At 38.0% G+C, this 22,148-nt stretch overlaps 3 protein-coding genes and 1 long non-coding RNA gene across 7 annotated transcripts; 2 read left to right on the forward strand and 2 right to left on the reverse strand.

Moving 5' to 3' along the window:
• The first annotated feature begins 114 nt into the window (after positions 1–114).
• Positions 115–996, forward strand: LOC116921148 (ATP synthase subunit g, mitochondrial). The gene is made up of 3 exons (XM_032927374.2): positions 115–276; positions 583–743; positions 814–996. Exons 1-3 carry the CDS (start codon positions 225–227, stop codon positions 910–912), a joined length of 312 nt encoding a protein of 103 aa, XP_032783265.2. The 5' UTR covers positions 115–224; the 3' UTR covers positions 913–996.
• A 775-nt stretch (positions 997–1,771) lies between these two features.
• Positions 1,772–11,574, forward strand: LOC116921149. Its single transcript, XR_006645887.1, has 26 exons — positions 1,772–1,896; positions 1,956–2,135; positions 2,771–2,826; positions 2,888–3,051; positions 3,188–3,314; positions 3,385–3,537; positions 4,957–5,055; positions 5,169–5,261; positions 5,321–5,530; positions 6,260–6,481; positions 6,542–6,849; positions 6,925–7,046; positions 7,114–7,366; positions 7,470–7,800; positions 7,887–7,931; positions 8,236–8,399; positions 8,935–9,456; positions 9,527–9,714; positions 9,785–9,936; positions 9,999–10,383; positions 10,437–10,528; positions 10,593–10,633; positions 10,698–10,911; positions 10,970–11,057; positions 11,120–11,208; positions 11,285–11,574. It is a non-coding gene; the product is annotated as an uncharacterized LOC116921149 (long non-coding RNA).
• On the reverse strand, positions 2,129–6,662 carry LOC116921144 (vascular endothelial growth factor receptor 1). The gene is made up of 16 exons (XM_032927370.2): positions 6,537–6,662; positions 6,242–6,463; positions 6,017–6,170; positions 5,779–5,951; positions 5,565–5,718; positions 5,315–5,509; positions 5,066–5,242; positions 4,914–4,990; positions 4,577–4,846; positions 4,362–4,503; positions 4,065–4,292; positions 3,786–3,986; positions 3,554–3,720; positions 3,369–3,488; positions 3,164–3,293; positions 2,129–3,098 (listed from the first exon to the last, which is right to left on the reverse strand). The coding sequence occupies exons 2-16, from the start codon at positions 6,461–6,463 to the stop codon at positions 2,779–2,781; spliced, it is 2,730 nt and encodes a 909-aa protein (XP_032783261.2). The 5' UTR covers positions 6,537–6,662; the 3' UTR covers positions 2,129–2,778.
• A 3,333-nt stretch (positions 11,575–14,907) lies between the features above and the next one.
• On the reverse strand, positions 14,908–22,125 carry LOC116921133 (probable 3',5'-cyclic phosphodiesterase pde-5). 4 transcript variants are annotated; one of them, XM_032927357.2, is made up of 19 exons: positions 21,874–22,125; positions 21,443–21,548; positions 21,006–21,356; positions 20,752–20,901; positions 19,628–19,848; positions 19,379–19,560; positions 19,078–19,315; positions 18,942–19,018; positions 18,705–18,885; positions 18,403–18,633; positions 17,446–18,312; positions 17,177–17,377; positions 16,713–17,101; positions 16,575–16,601; positions 15,862–16,499; positions 15,407–15,564; positions 15,226–15,332; positions 15,077–15,164; positions 14,908–15,017 (listed from the first exon to the last, which is right to left on the reverse strand). In XM_032927357.2, the coding sequence occupies exons 1-14, from the start codon at positions 21,886–21,888 to the stop codon at positions 16,595–16,597; spliced, it is 3,216 nt and encodes a 1,071-aa protein (XP_032783248.2). In that variant the 5' UTR covers positions 21,889–22,125; the 3' UTR covers positions 14,908–15,017; positions 15,077–15,164; positions 15,226–15,332; positions 15,407–15,564; positions 15,862–16,499; positions 16,575–16,594. The 4 variants fall into 4 exon arrangements, with proteins under 4 accessions (XP_032783248.2, XP_045028639.1, XP_032783247.2 ...); XM_045172704.1 differs by lacking the exon at positions 21,874–22,125 and adding an exon at positions 21,686–21,835 and having other exon boundaries at positions 14,908–15,014; XM_032927356.2 differs by lacking the exon at positions 21,874–22,125 and adding an exon at positions 21,686–21,835.
• Between the last annotated feature and the right edge of the window lie 23 nt (positions 22,126–22,148).

Genomic DNA, 22,148 nt, shown 5'->3' on the forward strand with positions numbered 1-22,148 from the left:
GTAGAAAATCTCTCAAAATTCCATTACAAAATTGAAAGTATACAAAATTCCATAAGCCAACGACTCGTCGTATTTAATGTTAGGCGCAAAGATACTGTTTAGAAATATCAGCTGATCTTCTTCTCTTAGTTCACTCTTTGGCCACCAGTTGGAAGTCTTGCGTGCGTCCATCTTGGGAACTCTTGTTTGAGCCGGTGCAGATTTCACCAACTAAGTTTAGAAAAATGGCAAAGGCTCTGTCTGGTTTAGCCGCGAAAGCTCCAGGAATGATTAAAGGTAAAAATTTGTTTGTTTTATACTATTTATGGTAAAAAGGTACAGAATGGCATCTATTTGTGGAACATACTAAGTTCGCCTTTTAACTCATCTGGTTTGGTTTCCGTTTCACCCGTTCGTGTGTGTTGAACAGTACAATGTGAGAGACAGCTGAGTATAATTGGTTTTAACAAATCGAAAAAAATTAGAATTACTGAGCAACTTCAAAATCCCTAAATTCAACATTCCTAATAGTGGTGTTTGTGTTGTTGTTTAATGACCTCTTTTAAGTTAAAGAAAGATGCCTCATTTTGTATATTTTTTCAGGTGTTGTTGATTACTCAACTCCCAAGCTTAACACCTTCTGGCATTATGCTCGAGTTGAATTAACCCCCCCTACCCCAGCCGATATTCCAAAAATCACAACAGGCCTTCAAAGCCTTGTCAAGTCTGCCAAGACTGGCAAATGGAAGCAAGTTACAGTGAAGGTATTTACGTAACCCAATAAAAATAGACAAACATTGCCTAACTTTTCCTCATTTGAAATTAAAAATTCAGGAAGCTTGGCTAAACACATTGATCACAGCGGAAATTGCTTTCTGGTTTTTTGTTGGGGAGTGCATTGGCAAGGGAAGCATTGTTGGATACAAAGTTTGAACATGTTCTCACTCCAGTGCAGATTTGGTTTGTAGATAAATTGCAGTAAGCAACCACCAATAAAGAATTTAATCAACACCTTCACTAGTGACTTGCACATTTTTGTTTAAAGTTCTATGTTCATCTAGTTTGCAAACACTGGATTGGAGTAATCAGTTTTTTCAAGTTTATCAATTCAGTCCACACTTAAAGGCTGTTGGTTGAGACTTGGCATTCAAAAGTAATCTGTAACAGAAAGATGGCCAAAAGATTTTGTTAAAAAAAAAATAAAGAGAACCACTGATCTTACGAAAATAATGTAACTTTGGGTTAGATTTCGACCATATTTCATATAGGTGATCAAGTTGAACTGACTTCGACGATTATTAATTGCTAGGTAATTAAGATTTTAGTCCCTTTAGGTGAACCTCTTATTTCCGTTTAATTGAAATGATCTTTTGTAAAAATCTATATGCTAGTGACGCAATAATTTTCTTGAAAAATGGGGCTTCTAGCTTATCAATAACTACTGGTTCTGCAGAAAGCGGACAGCGGAGGAAGAGGAAATGGAATTAGATTAGCCGGGCCTACGTAAAATTTGGCAATGCTGTTAGGATAGCATACAAAGTTCTGCATGCTGTTTGGCGCCTTGTTTGGTACAGAGTTTCATGTCTCCAGTTCAAAGTTTCAGACATTTTAAATTCTAAATCACACCCGTTATCCGTTCCCTAAATGGTTAGATCACCATTCAGCTGTTAGGTATGTAAATAATATTTTCAGTAGAATTTGGATTGAAGGTTGAACATGTTTTGTATGTCCAACACTTGCTAACAGTTAGATAATTTATTTTCATATGGTTCATTCGCGCCCAAATGGTTATGCAGAAGTTGCCCGAAAATGTTCCAATACCTGCCTAAGACGAACAAGCAGTGTTCTCTGATTAAATCTTGAAAACTGAGTGTTAGTGCAGTGACAGTCATATAGGAATAGATTAGGATGTTTTATGTGAGTAAAATTTATGGAAAAGGGAAACATGTTGATATTCTACAATTTCAGTTTCTTAGGAATATCATAAGTAAATAGAAGATATCAGCTTGGGTACTGTCATATCATAGCTGTTTGAAGTTGCACTGTTCACAGAAAACAGAAGAGGGGTTACCTCTGTTAGAATGGAACCGTATTCAAAACTTTAATCAAGGTTCTACATATAGCAATTCAAATGTTACCTGATCCTCAGTTCGAAGGTAGGATTTTTTTTTTACAATGCCAGTAATAAACAAGTAACTTTAAATTTAAGAATGATATGATGAGACATTTTTACTGCCTGCTGAAAATGCTAATGTTTAGATATGTAGAGGTATTTGTTACTGTTGATTATCTAATCATTTGGCTGAATGAAGTCTTTCGTTACATTTTAAGAGATGTAAATTAGTTTTTTTATGTCATTCATTGCCATTGTTGAGGAGATCATGGGAATGTTAACATATGAAGCCATCAAAAAACATTTTGTTTTGCTCAAGGTGTACTAATGTATCCTTCTGCAATTAGTGTTACTGAACTAAATTAGCTATACGAGAAATGGTAAACGTACTATACATTTACAAGCAAACGAAATAAGAGTTCGAATGTTTGAATTTTAGCGCAGAGTATAAAATGACAAATGTAAGCAAAAAAAAAAAAAGAACGTGTTCTCCTGTAAACCACTTGCTAAGTCCCCGAAGTCCCCATTTGAGTAATTACCTTGATGAGCGCAATTAATATTTTCTTTGCTGAATTGTGGAGATAACTACCCCGTCAGATTTCAAAAAGATTGGAGAGACAAAATGTAGTGTCTGTCTAGTTTACATTGGCATCCATATAACATACTTGAAAATTTTAGATCTCGTATCATTTGGCGTCTTCTGTTTCTATCGAATATGGCGCCCCCTTAAACAGGTTAGTTATTCCATACACATTGGTTGGAGTCGCTGTATCCTCTTCATTAAATTTTCCATAGGGGAGGCTTAAATTTAAATAATGGCAGCTAACAGAAGATTCCATATGACTGTTGATCATTTCCTCCAGTTGGCGAAACGTTGGTCGTTCTTTGGGCTCCGTTTTCCAACAGTTTGCCATTATTACTCCGAAGAAATTTGGCGCATTTTCTGGTTTTTCCATGCGGTAACCACTTTTGATTTCTTTAATAAGTAAATGACCGACATCCATTCCTTTAAAAAAAAGTTTCAAATTCGCATCCGATCCTTGATTTTACATTTGTTTTTGTTTTTCTAACCTGGGTATGGAACTTCGCCTAAAGTGAAGAGCTCCCAGAGTAAAACACCAAATGACCAGACGTCGGATTGACTGGAGAAAATTCGAGCAGTTAGGGATTCAATAGCCATCCATTTTACCGGCATTAGTCCCTTTCAATCAAAGAATCATCGGTATTATTCAATACAAATTCTCGTTTTTTTTTTTTTTTAAGTAAATTAAAGCACCTCTGTCCTTTCATAGTTGCCCTCGTAGTACATTTTTTTAGCCATTCCAAAGTCAGCCACTTTGACAACTCCGTCGTCAGCTAACAAAACGTTGCGAGCGGCCAAATCACCGTGAAGAACCTTGAAAGCAAATAATTGCGATTTTCTACATTACGGGGACAAAAAGAACGTAAGATAACACATACTTTTTTACTAGCCAAGTACTCCATTCCCCGGGCAATTTGAAAAGACCATGAAATTAGATCACGGGTGGAAATTGTTTTGTTTTGGGAAGTATCCCGTTCTTGTTGGTGACCATAGTTCCACCATTCCGGTGCCTCTGTATCGGAGGTGGAATAGAATGGTGATGGTGCTAACGTCAAAAAGAGAGTTTAACGTTTCCAATTTTTATATTTCATTCTGCTGTAAAAATTTTACCTGGATTCTCGTTGTCAGCGATTGAATTTTTATCAACCGAGGAAATATCCGGTAAAATTGATGGTTGTAGTTCCTCAGTTTCGCTATCTGGTTTCATGTTACCAAACTCGTCCAACAGGTTGATGAAACTATTCCGATGCTTCATCAAGTACGTTTGCAAATTGCCGAATCGGCAATATTCGACAATAATCAAAAGCTCACCTTGACGTTCGAAAATAGGGAAGGGATACGTTTAAAAATTGTGAAACAACGGGAAAGTCTTCATCGTGGCTCACATACCTTTAGTGATTTTTTTCGTGCAGGCTCCGAGTAAATTGACAACGTTTAGATGAGATCCCAAATGGATGAGAATTTTCAGTTCACTAACGAGAGATTCCATCGCAGCGACATTTGTTTGTGACCTTACCATTTTGACAGCCACCGTTCTGACGGTTTCTCGCGAACCTTTGATCCCAATCGCTTCTCCTTTAACGACTCTTCCGAAACAGCCCGATCCTAGCTGCACTCCTTTTTAGCACATTTGTAATCAGTTTTATTGTTCTTTTGTTCTTATTGGATGCTAAAGCAAAAACGAACCGAGTGTCAAGCGACATCGTGGAAATTCCCATGCTTTGTCGTAGGGAAGCAGCTCAGTTTGCTCTTCTATTGAGAATTGGGGATTGATTTCTTTGACATTGCCCTCGAGTAATTTTTTTGCTCCGGGAAATACTTGTTTTTTCTGGTATGTGTTAATGGAATTGTTTCTTTTTGTTCTTCCTTTAATCAGATTTGTAATCATTTTAAAGTCTCACCAAATCAAAGTAGAGTTTAACGCTGATGCCGATTCCGAGGGCAAGTAGGATTGCCAGAGTTACTGCAGACACGATTATTGCAGTGTAATAGGTTTCCGTTTCCGACAATGTCTCGTCAGCCAGGAAGAGAGTGAAATTCCTGAAACCCACTTGTCCCAAACTGTTGTTCCATTGGCAAGCATAAGCACCAATTTCACCCTTGGTTCCTTCAAGTGGCAAGATAGAAACGTTTGCAGTAGAATATATTTCACCTGAGTATGGTTTCTCATCCTGTAGAAGGCCATTAGTTTGAAAAGAAAACATGATATGTCAGAAATGTGATCAAAATGTTAACAACCTTAAACCACTTGATTTGAGTATCTTTTGATGCTATATTGCAGGTTAAATTTCTAGCTCTTCCATCTTCCAGCCTAACTGATGAAAGAAATCAGAGAAATAGGACAACTTGAAGAATATTCGAGATAGGCCTAATCTAAAAGGTAGACTTACCTTTGATTCCAAAGGAAATCGTTTTAGATTCTGTTATTCTTTTTTGAATAGATGATTTGCATTCAAAGTTTGTGTAGGGATTTAAAATATCCACGTCTATCAGGTCCAAGCGACTTTCGTAGAAGCCATGGAGATGCCGCATCAACTTTATTTCGTATTCTTTCCTCATTTGAATTCCTGATGTCAGTAAAGCACGGTAATAAGAAACCACAACTGAATCATTAAAATTTAAATGTCCTTTAAATTTACCTTTAGGTGGATTAGTTTTATTTATAATTTGCATGGGACCGGTATCATTGATCCTGTAGTACCATTCAGGTGGTGAGGGGAACCCCTTTCGCATTTTATCGTTAATCTCCCCATCGGTGTGGATGAGGCAAATTAACGTGACGTTGCTTCCTTCTACCGGATCGTCGGAATCGCCAATTCGAGTCAATTCCATCCCTACAACATTTTAACTTTTAGGTTAGTCAGTTTGTTTTATTAAAATCTCAGATACCTTTGACAATAATCCTAAAATTTTCATAATTAAGGACATCATTCATTGTTCCAACGCATTGGTAGTAGCCAGAATCACTGATCTTTGTGTTGCGTAGGGTCAGTCCAATTTCCCTATTGAATGACCAATTGGAATACGGATCGGATAGCAAATCCTATTGAAAAGGTTTTGCCAATGACATCGTTTTCATTTGAAAGCTTTGCCTTTGTATTACTTTTGAGATATCTTCAGCCCATTCTTTGCTTGCCCATTGTCGTACAAGGCTCAAAGATACAGTCGCGTTCGGGTGGGTGGGTTTGCAGGGGATGTGAAGAGTATCACCTTGTTGGGAAGAATAGAAGTCTTTCACATTTTCTCCGTTATCCATGAAGATGAAAATTCCTTCGCCTAATTCGGAAATAGGGAGCTTCGTAAACAGCTAGGCCGATTCGTTATATGCGATTTCAACAAACTGTAAACATAGATGTGTTGATTGACTCGATCATCTCCGGTACAACCGAATTTGCCCGAGTCTTTTGGTCGGACTTCTTGTAGCGTCATAGTCGTTATCAAGTGCGTTTTGTTCCCATGATATGTAAGTTGAAGGCGGCTATATGCTTCGCTTTTCTAGTAACAAAAAAAAAAAAAATAGTTTTAAGCACCAACGATATGTAACTGATACTAATCAATTATTTTACTCCCGGAAAATTTTTCAGATAGGCAGGTAACGTCCATGAAATGTTGGTGCTGTCAAATCCATCATAATATTTGTAAACACAAGTTAGCGTTAGCGTGGAATTTGCTTCGACCACCTGCTCCTTGACATTTGGAATCATCTGCAATCGTTGCGCACCACTTCGATTGACAGCCAGGATGAAGCAAAATGTTAGAAGTACCAACTTTACTGAACTGTGTGGCATCTGAAACCCATAATTGAGGTAATAGTTATATTCTAAACTGAACATTTCATTGATTATTAATTTTTTGTATTACTTTAGGATATTTTTTCGGTTTCACAATGGCTGTCGAAAGTAACAAATTTGCGTTCACGCGCTTCCGCCAGCAAGCGTCAAAACTTGAATGTTACATGAAGTGAAAGGCCGTGTAGCACTAGACCTTACGTCCACCGAATGCAATAGTCTCCTTCACTGGACTAACAAAAAAGGGGCAAGTTATAGGTCGAATCGATAGGAGGCTGGGCCGTTACGATGGCGACCAACCGATTTTTCCGCTGGATAGGTTCCAAAGAGACAAACCGGATATGCGCGTTCCGACCCATATGTAACTAGTTCTTTATGAAAGCTTGGTGAGTCTATGAGATCAACAATAAATATGGTCCAATAACTTTTATGATCCATTAATCCTCCTGTTGTTTGTGCAGATCTTCGCGATTCGCACTTGTTGCGTTACAAACGGGAGTAATCCCCATTTCCCGATAGTTGGCAAACCACTTTTGAATCGCCCAATTCGGAACATCGGCCTTAGAAATCATCCGCGTCACTAGTAATTGTAGATTTACAGTTTCAGTGGCTCGATGTCAAGTGACACGTGGCGTTCTTCTGTCCAATAGTTCTCGATTGGCTTAATCCGGATGTTTGGTCCAATCGAAAACTTGGGGTGCTTTTTCGACTGAATTGCCTTTCGTAGTTGGATTCTGTTGTGGCAATAACGTCGATTACTTTCACAGCCATTATTTCGGTGGTTATGCCCTCCCACTTAATTCATCCATGAATGAAATAGGAAGCGACAGACCGTGCACAAGGCCATTAAACTTGCTTCGTGGCGTTCACGTGGTATTACATGGAGTTTTCATTGCTAACAAGGTACAGTATTTAGCATGATGGTGCTAGACTGCCCACCATTAAAAAAAAATAGTATTGATTCAATTACCACTTGAAATTTTTTGTTACATTTGCATGAATGTAGGCTATCATAGTAGGAACACTACTAAATTCGTTTTGATAGACATGCAAAATGGTAAGTGCTGTTTTTTATTTGGCGGTTTTTAAAACTCTGCATTTTTCCCCTTATTTTGTATGGAATATTTATGCGTGAGAATAAGTGTTTGTGCAGTACATCACCTTCAATGCAGAAAATGCTGAAGACTCTTGGCAGCATAATCGATTTCCAGGGCGTAGACGAATTTGTAGTTTACACAGAAAAATTATGTGCTGGAAACGCCCCGCGAAAAATTGCATGTCTCCATACTATCAATCCTCTGAACGGTTCTTAGTTACACTAACATGTCAATCAATTGGTATGGCTCATTTCGTGTCGAAATACCCTCATCTTACGTATGCATAAATGTTAACTAATTTTTTTTTTTCTTTTTTTTTTTTACAGGTTTGCGTTATTAGTTATGCTAAACTACCTCTGCAAAGTTTGAAGGTAGAATTCATTTTACATTGGCCTGTGTCAAATAAGTATAATAATTGGTAACGGATTGGTGATTTTTTTTTTTATTTTTTGGTTCTAAACCACGTAGTTTGACATAAATGGTAAAAATTTGAACGTTACTAAGCAATAACAAATCATTTAATTCTTTTCAGAGTCAATCTTTTTCTCATTTTAGATAAGCGTAACGTAAGTGGCAAAAGCTCGTTTTTTTCGTGTTTAAGCACATCTTTTTATACTTTAAATGATTTGTCATATTATTAGTTATTTATTACTGCATCAACTATTGTTATCTCAGTTTAGGGCTGTTAAATATCCGCACCATCCATTCATCTTCTTCTGTCCTATTTTCTCGCCACTCCTTTAACGTTACCGGTGAGACGCGATAACGGCATGGATCAGACATTATTTTGTCATAGATGGATATAAACTCTCATCGCTACCCGATAAAAAGAAAACAACGTGAGTTCCTATTATTGATTTACATCTTTGTTGGCTGTTCTGACATTTCAAAAGTTTGGATGTTTCTCATGAATCTTGACATGGGCGATTTTCTCCCTGTTCGTTAGTGAAAGGTTTGTTAAGAACGACAAGTTTTTGTGGTTTTTTTGGGTTTTTTTGTTTTGTTTTGCTGATTAATTTTTTTATTCAGTTCTACGGGGCAGCTCCTAGAGCGGTTTTTATTGAAAAAGTGCGCATAGGAACAGTGTTAACAAATAGTGAAGGCTGATGCCCAGTCGCAAGAGACTACTATCTGACATGGACTGCTCGTATTAATCAGAAGACTCGAGAGATAAGTTTTAGATTAATTCTTGATGACAGTTGTGCCGTGAGCGCACATTTCAATGCAGGTAGTGAAACCCGAGGTAATGAATTGAGTACAACCTATAATAAATAGATTAAACGGAAGTCGATAAAAAGTAATAACTTCTTTTGTTATCTGCGCTTCACATACTCTTGTTGCAGTAATCTCCTTTGCTTTCTGATTCTGAAATAGATGCAGAGGTCTAACCAAAAGCACCAAGATTGCTTTTGTTACATATCCACAAGAAAACATTGCTTTGAATTTCCCACATGATCGACATACATATCCTGAAAGAAAATTGGATAGATTCGCACTGGAATCTCCAACGCGAACATCTACCAACCATTGTTGCGGTAAATTCGAATGACAGGACTTCAGTTTTTACAGTTTTACTTATGATCTCAGTCCAACTGTACCAATATTGTTAAACAGGTTAAGAAGCCCTATGTATTTTCTACGATGATAGCTTAAATCAACCCTACTTGTATGTACTGTACTTTTTTAACGAATCAAATTCCGAACGCCAGGACTTTACGTATCAATTTTCTCAACTGAGAGCCTAATGGCCTAATGCAACATGACGTCTTAAACCTGCAGAGAGAGAATTCCACGAACAAAACAGAAAATAATTAAAGAGCTTCTCGAAAGGTCCTTAGAGAAATCAATTACTGTAATTTGATTACCTGGACTCAGGTAACAAGTAGTTAGTAAGAAGTAAGTAAACAACCATTAATTCCAATTCATTTACCTCAGGACGTGATTTACCTTGAACTTTATGTTTTAGGCATCTAGTGGAGAAATAAGCAACTGCTTTGACATTTTACGGCTAGTTCGTGGTTTCGTTTTTGCTCAGCGTCCATTAAGTTAAGCGTGGTAGTCATGATGGACGTCTCTCTTAACAGGAATTTCTGCACTAATTTCATAGTTTGATACATATATTGTGCTATTATTTAACCCTCACTTCTATTCGTGGTACTGTGTTTCATCCTTACGTCACGTTAATTCAGATTTAATCTTTCTAATTCGTTAATCTTTCTAATAGATTAACTTGCGAGCAAGAATCAGCTTTGGGATTATGAGCTCTTAACAAATACCAGAACAAGCCATACTCAAGTTTTAGCACAAAACTTGTAGTTGCACAACCATGATTCTTCCTGAACACCTATGCAGTATGGAATGCTTGACAGGTGAATGGTACATTTGCATCCCATAAATATCAGTCATCTGCCTTAATTAAATATTTTTTCTTTTTCTAGGCAATGAGTATAACATATGCTATATGTGGGAAAAGCCTGGCAGAATGTGGTATCAATGAACATCATAAGGGAGCTCATAGGCATAAATTGAATTTTCTTAAAATGATTTTGAGATTTACCCTTTTGATTCCTGGAACTATAGGATTAAGGAAATCATAAATGCCCTCAAAGACCACCAGCACACCTGTTATCCCCACCCAGATCCAAATTGATTATAACCCAGAAAATATGTTACCAATTAAGTTTAACATTTTCTAAATTCCTTTTTTTTTTTTTATGGATGTGAAGGCTAAAGGCTTTTTAAATTAGCAATATGTAGGTGTTGTGGCTTCCATACAGTGTCGTTTACCATTATTCTATGTTGAAAAGAGAATCATGTAACCAAGTATGGAAAAAAATTCAACTTTTTAACCAAATATTTGGCTAACAAGTGTTAAGTTTTCTATTTCCAGATAAGCTGAAGCAATGAATAAGACATTGAAAGGATAGCAAATGATCGCAGACATTTTTGAGAAGAAAAACTAGGAAAGGTTTGCTATTTATTTCAAGTACTACTGTCAAGATAAATCTATTAACTGCTACAAATTGTCTTAGAAAAATATAGCGCTTTTGCAAGTTGGTGCTTTTCCAGTATGGTAAATATGTGTATATATTTGTTATTTTACATTATATATTACATTTTTATAATTTTACAATCAGGACATTGCATGATGTGTGTGGCGTGCTTAGTAAATGGTTGCCTGATTGCAAATGACAGCTGGACTAACATTTTAGTTCAAACATATCACTATTTGGTTATGTTTTCGAAATTTACGTTCAAAATGAGCTTCAAGATTGAAGTAGAAAATGTTATATTAACTGGCTGGATTCCTATTTATTAACATTTGAAACCAAATTCACCACATTACAAATGGTAAGTAAAAATGACACTTTTCTAATTCGCGGATTACAAATAACGCCTTTTATTTTAGTTTAGTTGGTCCAAATCCGTTCGATACCGCTGATGATTTATCCCGTATCCGTATGTCCATATGGAGGAGTTGGCGATGGCTGTTCTAAGTAAAAGCTTAAAATAATTCAACTTGGCAATCGATATTGTAATTAGCTTTGTTTCTTCTTAGATTCCACTTAGGGAAGAACAAGGATGATGGTAATAGTTGGTACTATTTTGACTATAGCGACGTCCACGAAGCTAGCGAGGAGTCTACTGGTATAAATAAAAAATTGTTTTGTATTGGTGGTAAATTTTTTTTTTATTGGATATTGTTATTCATCTATTTGAACAGACTAAGCCCGTATATGACCGACCTCCGTTAACGAAGTCTGTTCCAGCTCCTGTCCACAATACGCGCGCAAAGCGAAAGACAACAAACTATAGCGAAGAAGATTTTCACTTGAGTTAATTGCTTGGAACTCATGGTTATCCCGGTTTCAATGCTTATCCTGGTGTTCATATCAAGTCATGTTTAGTTTTCACATGGAAATCAGACTAGAAACTTTCCAACTATAAGACTATAGAAGGATTGCACAGATTATTTTTTGAAGTAAGTTCCATAAACAAATATTTTTCTGTTGATTTGTGTGTTTTTTTTTCTCTTTAGGTAATTGACGTAATAAATCGAAAATGAGGTTTCAGAATGAGGCTGGAGTTTTATCAATGCTGACGTTTGGAAAAACGATCGGAAATACCCATGGAATGAAAAACATTCTCTCATGTTATGGTATTTGTCGTACATAAATTGAAGTGCATATCTGGGCTCCCTTGTTTTCTGTGGCCCCGTTTCCCCTTGACTCATAATAAGCCCGTAGGGGGTCATGCCCCTACTGTACGGTATATATAAAAACAACATATATCGAGGTTTGGAGGGCTCTGGCCGGAAAGGGGACGTGGGGGTCCTCATAGTTCGATGAAATGCTTATGGAGGGCTATGTCGCTACCCACAAATCCGAATTAAAGGTTAATCGCTCCTGTAAAAATGTTCCAAATCTTCAGCTCTTCTTCCGGCTTCTCTTAGCCACGCGCTGGGTAATCTCCCCGGTGAGTCAATTGAGGCAGTGTCTCCCCCTGCCTTGGTTGACAGCAACTTTTGAAATGGTTATTTTTCCTTTTAAAAGTTGCAAAATATTTCATTATGTGGAGAATTGTCAATACAAATTTTTTTTACATTGATTTTGAAAAACTTGTTTTTGTGTACACTTTCCATACATTTGTTACCTTTGCACTTTTTCCTTTAAGGATTGGAGTCTTTAACACTGCTGAAATGGCCACTGATGTGCAGTTTTTGTACTAAGTGCATTTGAATTATCGCCGATGAAATTCCTATGCCGGAGTTGGTAGTTTACTGTTGTACATACTTGTACATCAGTTTTGTTTGATTTGCAATTGCAACAATTACAATTAAATTTGTATACAATCTTTGTACATATCGGTTTTTTAGATGAATTGAAATCCATTCACATATTTTAATTTAACTCTTTCGGGTATCGATCCCTAAACGCCCAGCGTGCATTGCCGATGCTCAACCGTTGAGCCATGAGTTATATTTAATTTTGCACTAATATTAGAAGGCACGAAAAGATAATAAAGGCAATAATACAGGCATAAAAAAGGCTCGTAAAACGAAACACTAACCTGAATAGTTTGTATACAAGGATCATAGCTCTGTGGTAGAATGTTGGATTACGGATCCAAAGGTCTGTTGTTCAAATCCCGGCTGGATGTTACCACATATAGGAAAACGTAATTGTAATTTCCCTATGTTTCTATTAGATGTATTGTGAAAAAGTTTACAGGTTATTTCTTAAATCACGCTACAAAAATTATTATAAGTCCAAATTTGTTGAACTCAATTAACACGAAAATATAGACATCATTCAAATATGATTTATAGCTCCGTGGTAGAGCATCGGCACGCTATACCGAAAGTTAAGGGTTCAAATCCCAAATAAGTCGAAAGAACTATTACAGTTAACGTTAAATTGATACATATTAAAATCTTATATATACTTAATGTTGATCATGCAATACGGACGGGGTCTCTCGGCAGAGCATTGCAATGGTTAAAGTCCGTTGTAAAGTGTTCAAGTAACAAAATACGCATTTACGCCGACAAATCAAAATGAACAAATTATTGAAATTTATTATTTGATATTATATTAAACTTTGCCAAAATATCCGTCCCATTACTTCGTAATGGGGAAGTTTCCAGACTCGACTGGCAGACGTGGAAGGTGGACACCTGGGAAGGTTGGAGGCACAGGACATCGGGAACCTCTTGGGAATCGAACCACTGACCTTGGAGTTGCTAGGCGGATGCGATACCTTCCTGGCAACCCCCCCTATATCCCCCCCAACGATATTTGATCCCGTATGTACAACTTTGCACTGTTACCTTAATGTGTTGAAGACTTAGGTTTCAGTATAGTACCTCTCATAGCTCAATGGTAGAGCGGTGGACTGTAATACTGAATACCTTGGGTTCGAATCCCGTTCAGGTGAAGTGGGAAACAGGGTCCAGTATGGATCAGATATAGTGGCATATAACTTCACAGTAGGAAATCCATGGTGAAGAAAACTGTAATGTAATATAAATTATTAAAATGTTTTTTATTTACAAACACTAAATTTAGGAGGATTAATCATCATAGAACGTGTTCAACTATACGTTCTTCATCTGAGTTGTAATGTTCCAGTACGAACGTTGTAGAATAGTACTTTACAGATCTTTGGTTAGGCACTCTAAATCGTAAATCAGAATTAGTTCCGAAGACATTGGAATTCTGTGAACGTTTTATTTTCCCGATGGAATATATTTTTACAATGGAATGTAACTTAACTCTTTTAAGAATCGAACCCTAAACCTTCGGCGTACCAATCCGATGCTCTACCGTTGAGCCATAAGTTATACATTTTAATTTTCAACTTTTAACCATCAGATTAAAGGTAACTTGTTGCATATGCAACATTTTTTTACTGCAATTATACACCAGCCATTAAGATCAATGTTTCGCACTCAATGGAAAGGAAACCAACGTACCGTTTTCAGTCGAATCATGGAACTGGACTCAGTAATATCAGCAATAGCGGAAATAATATGACGCGAAGATTTTGCGACGCAACGCAACCCTTCTACAACCTTGTCTACGCTGTCACCATGGGTCAGTAATACCATTTGCCGAGTCTCTAAGCCTTTAAACAATGGGAGCTCCGTTTCTACTTGGATCTCGAATTGCCCATCGCGAACATATTTTCTCTTCACTGCTACACCTTAACAGAAAAAAACAAAAACATAAAAACGTTCAAATTATTTTACTACATAATTGTTATTTCTGACATGTTAAATACTGAAAAAAAAAATTTTAATGATAAAAATGTCATATGAAACAGAATTGGTTACCTAACTCCTTGTTGAGTATTTGCTTGCCATAACAAACTCCCAGCACTGGAAGACCGCAGCCTAAAGATTGCTGGGTCCTATAGTGGGTCATCAACCACATACACTGAGTTAGGACCTGTTAAAAAATAATAGAAAGTTCATTTTTGGCTCAATCATTTCATCGATTTGACACTGAACATTTTTATACACCTCTGTTTCCAAAAGTAAAGTGTAACAATAACATTAAGGGGGAAAGCCAACTAAAAAATGTCTGTGCTTTGTTTTTGGTTGCAGTCTTTACCTCCTGAAATTATAATTGCTTTATAGCCTTGTTGAAGCAGAAAGGCACCTGGGGTTTCCAGGGCTAGAATATCAGATTCCACACATTGTTCTCTGACTTCGTGATCAATAACCTAAAATATAAATGTTTTAATTAATACATTTTTATATCTTCTATCACCCCATGGTTTTGTGGGTGGTTGTTTGCCTGGGAAGCTGAAGATTGTGGAATAAATCTCGATTTGTGAAAACAATTGATCTAAACCAATAGGCCATGTGTTGTTTTATTTTACCAATTGACCTTTTGTTTACAAAACTAGTAATGAGAAACAAATGTATCATCCTCCAGCTTTAGGTTTTTCTACTAATTTAAGAATACTAAAAAAGTCACTTTATTAACATTATTACCAATTCGTCAAATACCTTAAACATCTTTCCGCGATCTTTCCCATGCCACTTAGTTGGCATCAAGACATCCTATGTTCCATAATCCATAAGATACAAGAGTCATCTAAAGGAAGTCCAAAGCTACAAATTTCCTTAAGTGAAAGCAAAATGTAAACCAAAATTACTGTTGATAGGTCACTTAGATGAAGCCAGCATTGTGCAGATCAGCATGATGAGCAGATTTTTTCCAGTCTATTTTTTCACACTGTAGGGCTGTGAATAGGAACTGCACCTGAAGATATGAAAACATTGTCAGACATTAAATAAAAATTGAAAGAAATAACATGCAAATATACTGTACTGTACATTCAAATGATGTCTAGTGAAAAATCAGCTTTCAAACAATCGTGTGCTGAACATTTATTAACTCCTCTCTGTACACGTCTCGAATACCTAACAACTAGGCTACATCTGATAACCATAAATTTCTACTGCAGACGATCCACTACTTACAGTGCAGCCATCTATTGATAAGATATATAGTTTTAGTCAAAAACTATAAGACCAATTAAAAAATAAACTTGATTTCCATGATTTTCATTCGATCCTGAATCGAAATCATGCATTTTAAGCAAAATTTAAAATTCGGCCAAATATGAAAAAGTGGGAAGGGTATAGCCTTCCCACTTTTGTCAAAATCTGCAAAAAACGACATCTCTTTAAAGTCGACAAAAATCACATGGCACAATCGAAATTGAACGCTGATTTCGATTAAGTTATTGGTTTTGTCGTTAAACCAGCGATTTTACCTTTCAAATTACCTGATTCAGCACAGTCAACACACCAGCGCCATCTGCTATCCACCGGGCAATGCCACTTCTTAACACTTGGGCCCCATGGAATACACGGGGCAGTACATTTTAACAACAAACAACGTGGCTTAAACACAAAACAAAAACTGAGGAGCAGCAGCGTCATTTTGTTTTCTAATTTATAGCAACAACAAAAAAAAAACATGACTTTAAAAAAATTTCTTACACGAGCTCAGATTTAAAAATGAGCCCGACTTCTCCTATCTTTTTAAATTTATGTACTGATTTAGACTTCATTTTCTGTTTACAGATTAATAATCATAGTCATCAGGAAAGTTTTCGGATTTAGGTCAGGCATCTAAAATATGACAACACTTGGAAATGTGACTGTAGATTTCCGTTCACCACCTTCCGTGTTAATTTTCTTATATATGAATTGAAGTAAATATCTGGACTCTGTGCTCTTCTTTGGCTCTGTTTCCCTTGACTTATGATAAGCCTTGACAACTGAAGGTTATTTACCTTTTACCTGATTAACTTTGCACTTATTGCTGAGGGGCTTGGACCGTTTCCGTTTACTGGTTTTTAAGTATGCGTAGTCGTAGCACTTGATTGCTACGGCAGCTGATCCGCTCCATACAATAACTCTATCGCATGAAGCGTACAGCATAAAATTAACAAGTAAATATAACATGTGACTGTTGTGCTAGAACGCTCCTTACTTGGATTGCGGACTGGACATCTATGTTCTTGATATTCCATTGAACAGAAATCGATAAATTTTATAATTTGTTAGATTATTATTAGCTATTTTCAGTCAGTTGGTCACGTTATTTGCCGAGGACATGAGAAAGACTTACTGATGTGAGTCAAGATCGCCATATGACCGAATAGGGAGAGAAATTGCACGGGTAAGCGAGGGTAAGTGTTTCGAATCCTTAATTTCCGTAGAGCCATCATCTCTAGGCTTTCCAGCACCGTTGGCATGATCATTTTCAACGCGTTCGTTGTCTTTAGCCAATTGTTTCCAACGTTCCATATTGCTCTGACAGCCATCCAGTAAAGGTTTCGTCTCCGGAATCAATCGGTAGAGCAAATTATAGCAAGGAATACAGATACCCGATATAAAACCGACTTGTGAGTCTGGTTGCAAGTGCAACTGATTTCGATCCATCATTGGTATTGGAGTGCGTCCCGCTTTTTTCTCTTCATCGCCTTGTTCATAGAACTCTTCAAAAATTACTTTAACCTGTGCCCCAATGTAATTGAGAGGATAAACAATTAGTTTTATAAGATAGAATTAAGCGATCCAAGTCAAACGTACCGTTTCAGATTGGACGTCCCACGGTTTTGAAGAGGCGCACAAATCCGATCCAGTCATGGCTATGGCTTGAACTAAGAGTCTATGATCCTTATTTTCCCACGTAAACTGATCCTCCTCAACAATCTGTGTCAGTTTGGCTCGATTGGGAAAGAACAGAGCCAAGTCCGTCGCAAGGATGCAGTGCTTAATATTCCTCAGCACCTGGAATTATTCAATAATTAGCAATTCTACAAGATTAACAGCAAATTACACAGAATCAAATTTAGCACCTCCTTGAATTCATCGCTCTTAAGTTTGCCGAGAATATTGTGCCCTTCCTGTTGGAGAATGATGACAGTTTGATTAAAATGATGGTGTTCCATAGTTGACGTTGTGTAAATCGCAGCCAATGGCGACGCGGTGTCCAACATGAATTTGTTGTTCTTTCCACGATGATCGAGATCATGACAGAGCGCACTGACAAACAAAGCCACAGCTTCTAGAGGTTTGAAGGTATTCGGCGCTCGTTTGAGTATTACATACATGGAATTAGCCACAGCGAAGCCATGCGTCCAGTTATGATAGGGGACACGGCGGTAATTCTTGCGAACAGTCAACATAAAGCGAATGAGTGAGTCTTGCTCAAACTGTCCCAATCCGAACAAGTCAACAAACATGTACACGGCGTTGTGAACTTTTTCCATGTCATTAATGCCGAAGGCACTGAACCAAAATTGATCCAAACCGATGGTATTCGACGTCACATTCTGCTGCACAAAGTGATTATCTGACTGTCCAGCAACTTCCAAAGTACTATTGTTGAGTTGTTGTATAGCATTAAATTCGCTTTCGGTGCAACAATTGTGATACGACAGCACTTCGAGTGTCACGCGGTACTTTTGTTCCGAGACTATGATCCTGTCGTACAATTTGGTATGATGCAGGGCCAATCCGCAGTAAACCGCAAAAAGCTCAAATGATTCTTCATCTTCAGCTGTGAATGTCCCGTGATGCTTGTTGACCATTTGCATCACTCCGATCACCTGCCCTTGTATGAAAATGGGCATGCAAAGAATCGATGTTGTATGATAACCAGTTTGCTGATCAACAGCTCGGTTAAATCTACTATCTAAATAGGCGTCGGGTATGTTTAAAACCTGGATGAAAATTCCAGAAAAAAAAACAAAAAAATTATTATAATTTCTCGACAATTTCAATAGTAGAGATACACAGACCCCCATTATTACCTTTCCCGTGACGGCTACTTGGCCAGCAATGCCGGTCCCTAGCGGAAAACGTATTTCTTTGGCTGCAGCGGGTGTCTGTCCATCACCTACACCATCACCCATATCGAAAATGCGAGCATAAAGCTCATTGGACTTGTGGTCGACAAGGAAAAGAGATGCCCTATCAGCATCGACTAACTTCTGGGCAAAAGTCATGACTTTGGCTATTACCGTGTCCATGCTCACCATATCCTACACAAAGTTCATGTACAGCAAACTTGTAAATTTTCCTCCATTTCTCAAAAATATTAACTAAAAGTAACCTGAAAAATAGATTTGACTACTGTCAGGAGAAACTGGTGCAAATTTCGCTGGTTAGCCAAAGCGTGGTACATATCAGCGTAGTGGAGGGCGATTCCACCCCACACCAGAAAACTGCTAACAACTTCTTCGTCATCTTGCTGAAAAGGGCCCCGGGAAGATTTATTATTATCCACTGGTCGCCTAAATGTGTAAAGTTGAATTAACTTATGCAATAGGATAACTATAACATATGTCACCTATAGAGTTCAATAACTCCTGTAAGGGTACCATCGTTTTGCACAACTGGTGCTCCTAAAACGTGAACACCTCCTTCCTAATCAATAAAACTCTTTGAAAAATCCTGGTGGTCGTCTTTGATTTGCTGCTTCTAACTTGTAAACAGATACTCCCATCCTCAAACCGAGAATCAGGTCGACGAATATCACGCACGGTGATGGTATGACGATGTTTCGCTACGTAAGAGGCGACATTGTGTCGGTCCTTATTCGACACGCTGTAAAAATTGGCCCTCGAACCGGCAGTTTCTCTGTCGTAATCGTAACTGGCAGAAAAGTCCGGATAGATTTTCGAGTCGAAGATTCCATTATCAATATCCGTTTCAATATCGCAACTACAAAAACAAAACAATCTAGGTCAAAGTGAACCAACTTTTAAGCGTAATAAACATTTATACCTTCTAAAAATACGGAACACGCCTGTCTGCGGATGAGCGAGATGAAGAATAAATCCATCGGCTCCAACAGATGAAGCCACGCAGCAAGCTAGTTCCCAAAGTATTCTACCAGGCTGAGGCTGTTTCGCTAGAGAATTCATTAGCGTTTCCAGCATTTGACGCTTGTCAGTGTGTCTACAAAACTGTCAATCCATTACGGAAAAATTCTGTCTGAAATAGTTTTTTTTTTCCGGAGAATTTATGTTATACCTTCCATTTGGACATGCTTATTTTTTTGCAGAGCATCTCTTCCGTTGGATTATCGATCGTTGATGGTTTGATAGCCTTTTCCCTCCATACACGACGCATATACCAACGTTCCAGCGTGGCTGCGTCGACATGTTCCAGTACATGGTGTTCCAGAAATCCCCTGTTGGCTTTCAGATAATTGGTCACATGCTTACTGGTCCACTGTCCATCATCCATCCTGCCTAAGGCCGTTTTTAACGACCCAAAGAAAGATAACAACAAATTTGTAAACAGCAGATGTGTTTCACAACGTGACTTATCGCTTATCGCGCTTATCGCAGGTAAGGCAGCAGTTCGGCACAGCTTTGTAAACAATTCGGTGACTTTGAACAAAACTGATAGCTGCACGGGGTGATGCAGTAGATGCCTTGAGGCTTCAAGGTACTCGCATTTTTCTTGACTGTACAACAGTAAAATTCGACTTGATTTATGGTCTAGTCTAGTTGAAAACCTATTGGTGTTTGTAATCCCCTTTTCACTGGTTTGCGGTACTGCCCAAGCACTTTGCTGATTGGGTCCCTTAATTCGGTTTACACAAGACGAATACACTATCAAAACGGCGCACAATCACTTTTTTTGTGATTGAAAAAGCAACTTGGAGATAATCCTTGGTGTTAAACAAGCTTCGCTTGGGAATTAGACTTCACTCTTCAATCGATTTCGTTCTATTGAGCGGGGAAAACAATCGTGGCACGACGACAGACCGATAACCAAACGACTTCTGTTAAACTTCGCCTAGAAAGTAATGAATACAACCTGTCCGAAGGCGAATGGGCGAGTGTTTCAGGACCAGTTGATGACGTAAATAAGAATGGAAATTCTTTTCTCACGCATCACTGGTTCATACATAAATCAACTAATCTCTCTCCCCAAGATTTGTAATTTAACGTCTAAATGGACTTGTAATCTTGTGGGTATAGCTTACTGTTGATATCACGCAGTTCAACAGCTATTGCCTGCATACGTATCTTATCAACGGCCGCCCATTTTTTTCCTAACCATAAAAATACGTCCAGACCATTACTAGTTCTAACCGCGTATTGACGGTAATTAGATTTCATTGAATAAAATACATAAATGAAGACCTGATGCTGCTGCCATCGCGGCCACTGCTGGATTGTGGTAGGAAAACCGCTGAGGAGGACGGACGGCCGGAATAAGAAGTTCTAGCGGTTGTTGTTGCTGGTGGAATGTAAACGAACGAGTGGCTGAAGGCGACGAAGAAGAAGTTGAAACTGTAAAAGCCCATAACAAATGAAAAAACGAGAACCAGCAATATAACATGAGAATATAAAGATTAACGCCTTGGGACTATGAACCGTATCAAATGATTGATTACGTTGGTAGACGGGAATCCTTGACTGACTCGTATGCTGACACCCTGCGTGATATGTAGATCGTGCCGATGAAAAGTTATTAGGCCGGTGCTGTTGAGTAATCCCCATCGTCAGATTAGTTGGCTGATGGCTGATGGCAGGCGACTTTCTAATCGACGGACTAGGACTTCTTCTCCGATTAGCGTAATTAGATGGATTATTACACACGCGACCTCCAGTATCAGTTGGATGCCATCCCGGATTCAAGGTTGCTCCTGCTTCTCCAATAGCCGGACAAGGCCGTTGTTGTGTTTTGGTCGTCGACGTATTGCCATCGGTTATAGGCATGCGAGCAGCGGAATGATTTCGTGAGCCTAAATTCAAAGGATACATGGAGAAACCATTATTATTGATTAATCGATCCAGCTAGAATGCGAAGATAATTTATCTACTATATTACCGTTATGTTGGACAGGAGGTAAACGAATGGTCAAGTCAGCGGTTAATGGAGCACTATTCTCCTGGCCGGACCTTCGAGAAGCCATCGAAGAGGAAAATATCCGAACCTGAAAAAACCCAATTCAGGTAAACATGAATATGACTGACATGTTTTAAATAATTTATTTTGTTAAATAAAATGGAATTTTTAATGATTCTAAATTCCAATTTCACTCCACATTGAATATCAAGGGGAAAAAATCACTTGGACATCAACTGTTGAATGATCAAGATGATGATTTGAATGTTCATTCTCAGAGCTACTGGTGCTTTCATTTCGTGTAAAAGACATCTGACTACTGGTCACTGACACAATAAACTTTACACTGGTTCGCAAAGACACAACCAACAGCAAAGACTTGACAGTGAAGACTGGTTTAAATGAATACCTACCTCAGGACAGTGCATGAAACCGGATCGGCCTCTTCCAGTATGTCGTTACCTCATCCGCTCTTCTTTTAAAGCGCTCAACAGTCCAAGGGTTACCATGGGTTACGGAATTGGCTAGAAGAAAACATGCGCTTTGGAGCCTCGACGAACTCTTCCATATCTTTTTTGTACACATTTGATTCAGGATAGAAAATTGGTCAGCGAGACAGGTCATTTTACAGACACGCGTTCGGTATCAGTATAGCACTCCAATCCATGGCTAATGAGGACATCATGAA

Source organism: Daphnia magna, linkage group LG4 (genome assembly GCF_020631705.1).
Source record: "Daphnia magna isolate NIES linkage group LG4, ASM2063170v1.1, whole genome shotgun sequence".
Lineage (NCBI taxonomy): Eukaryota > Metazoa > Arthropoda > Branchiopoda > Diplostraca > Daphniidae > Daphnia > Daphnia magna.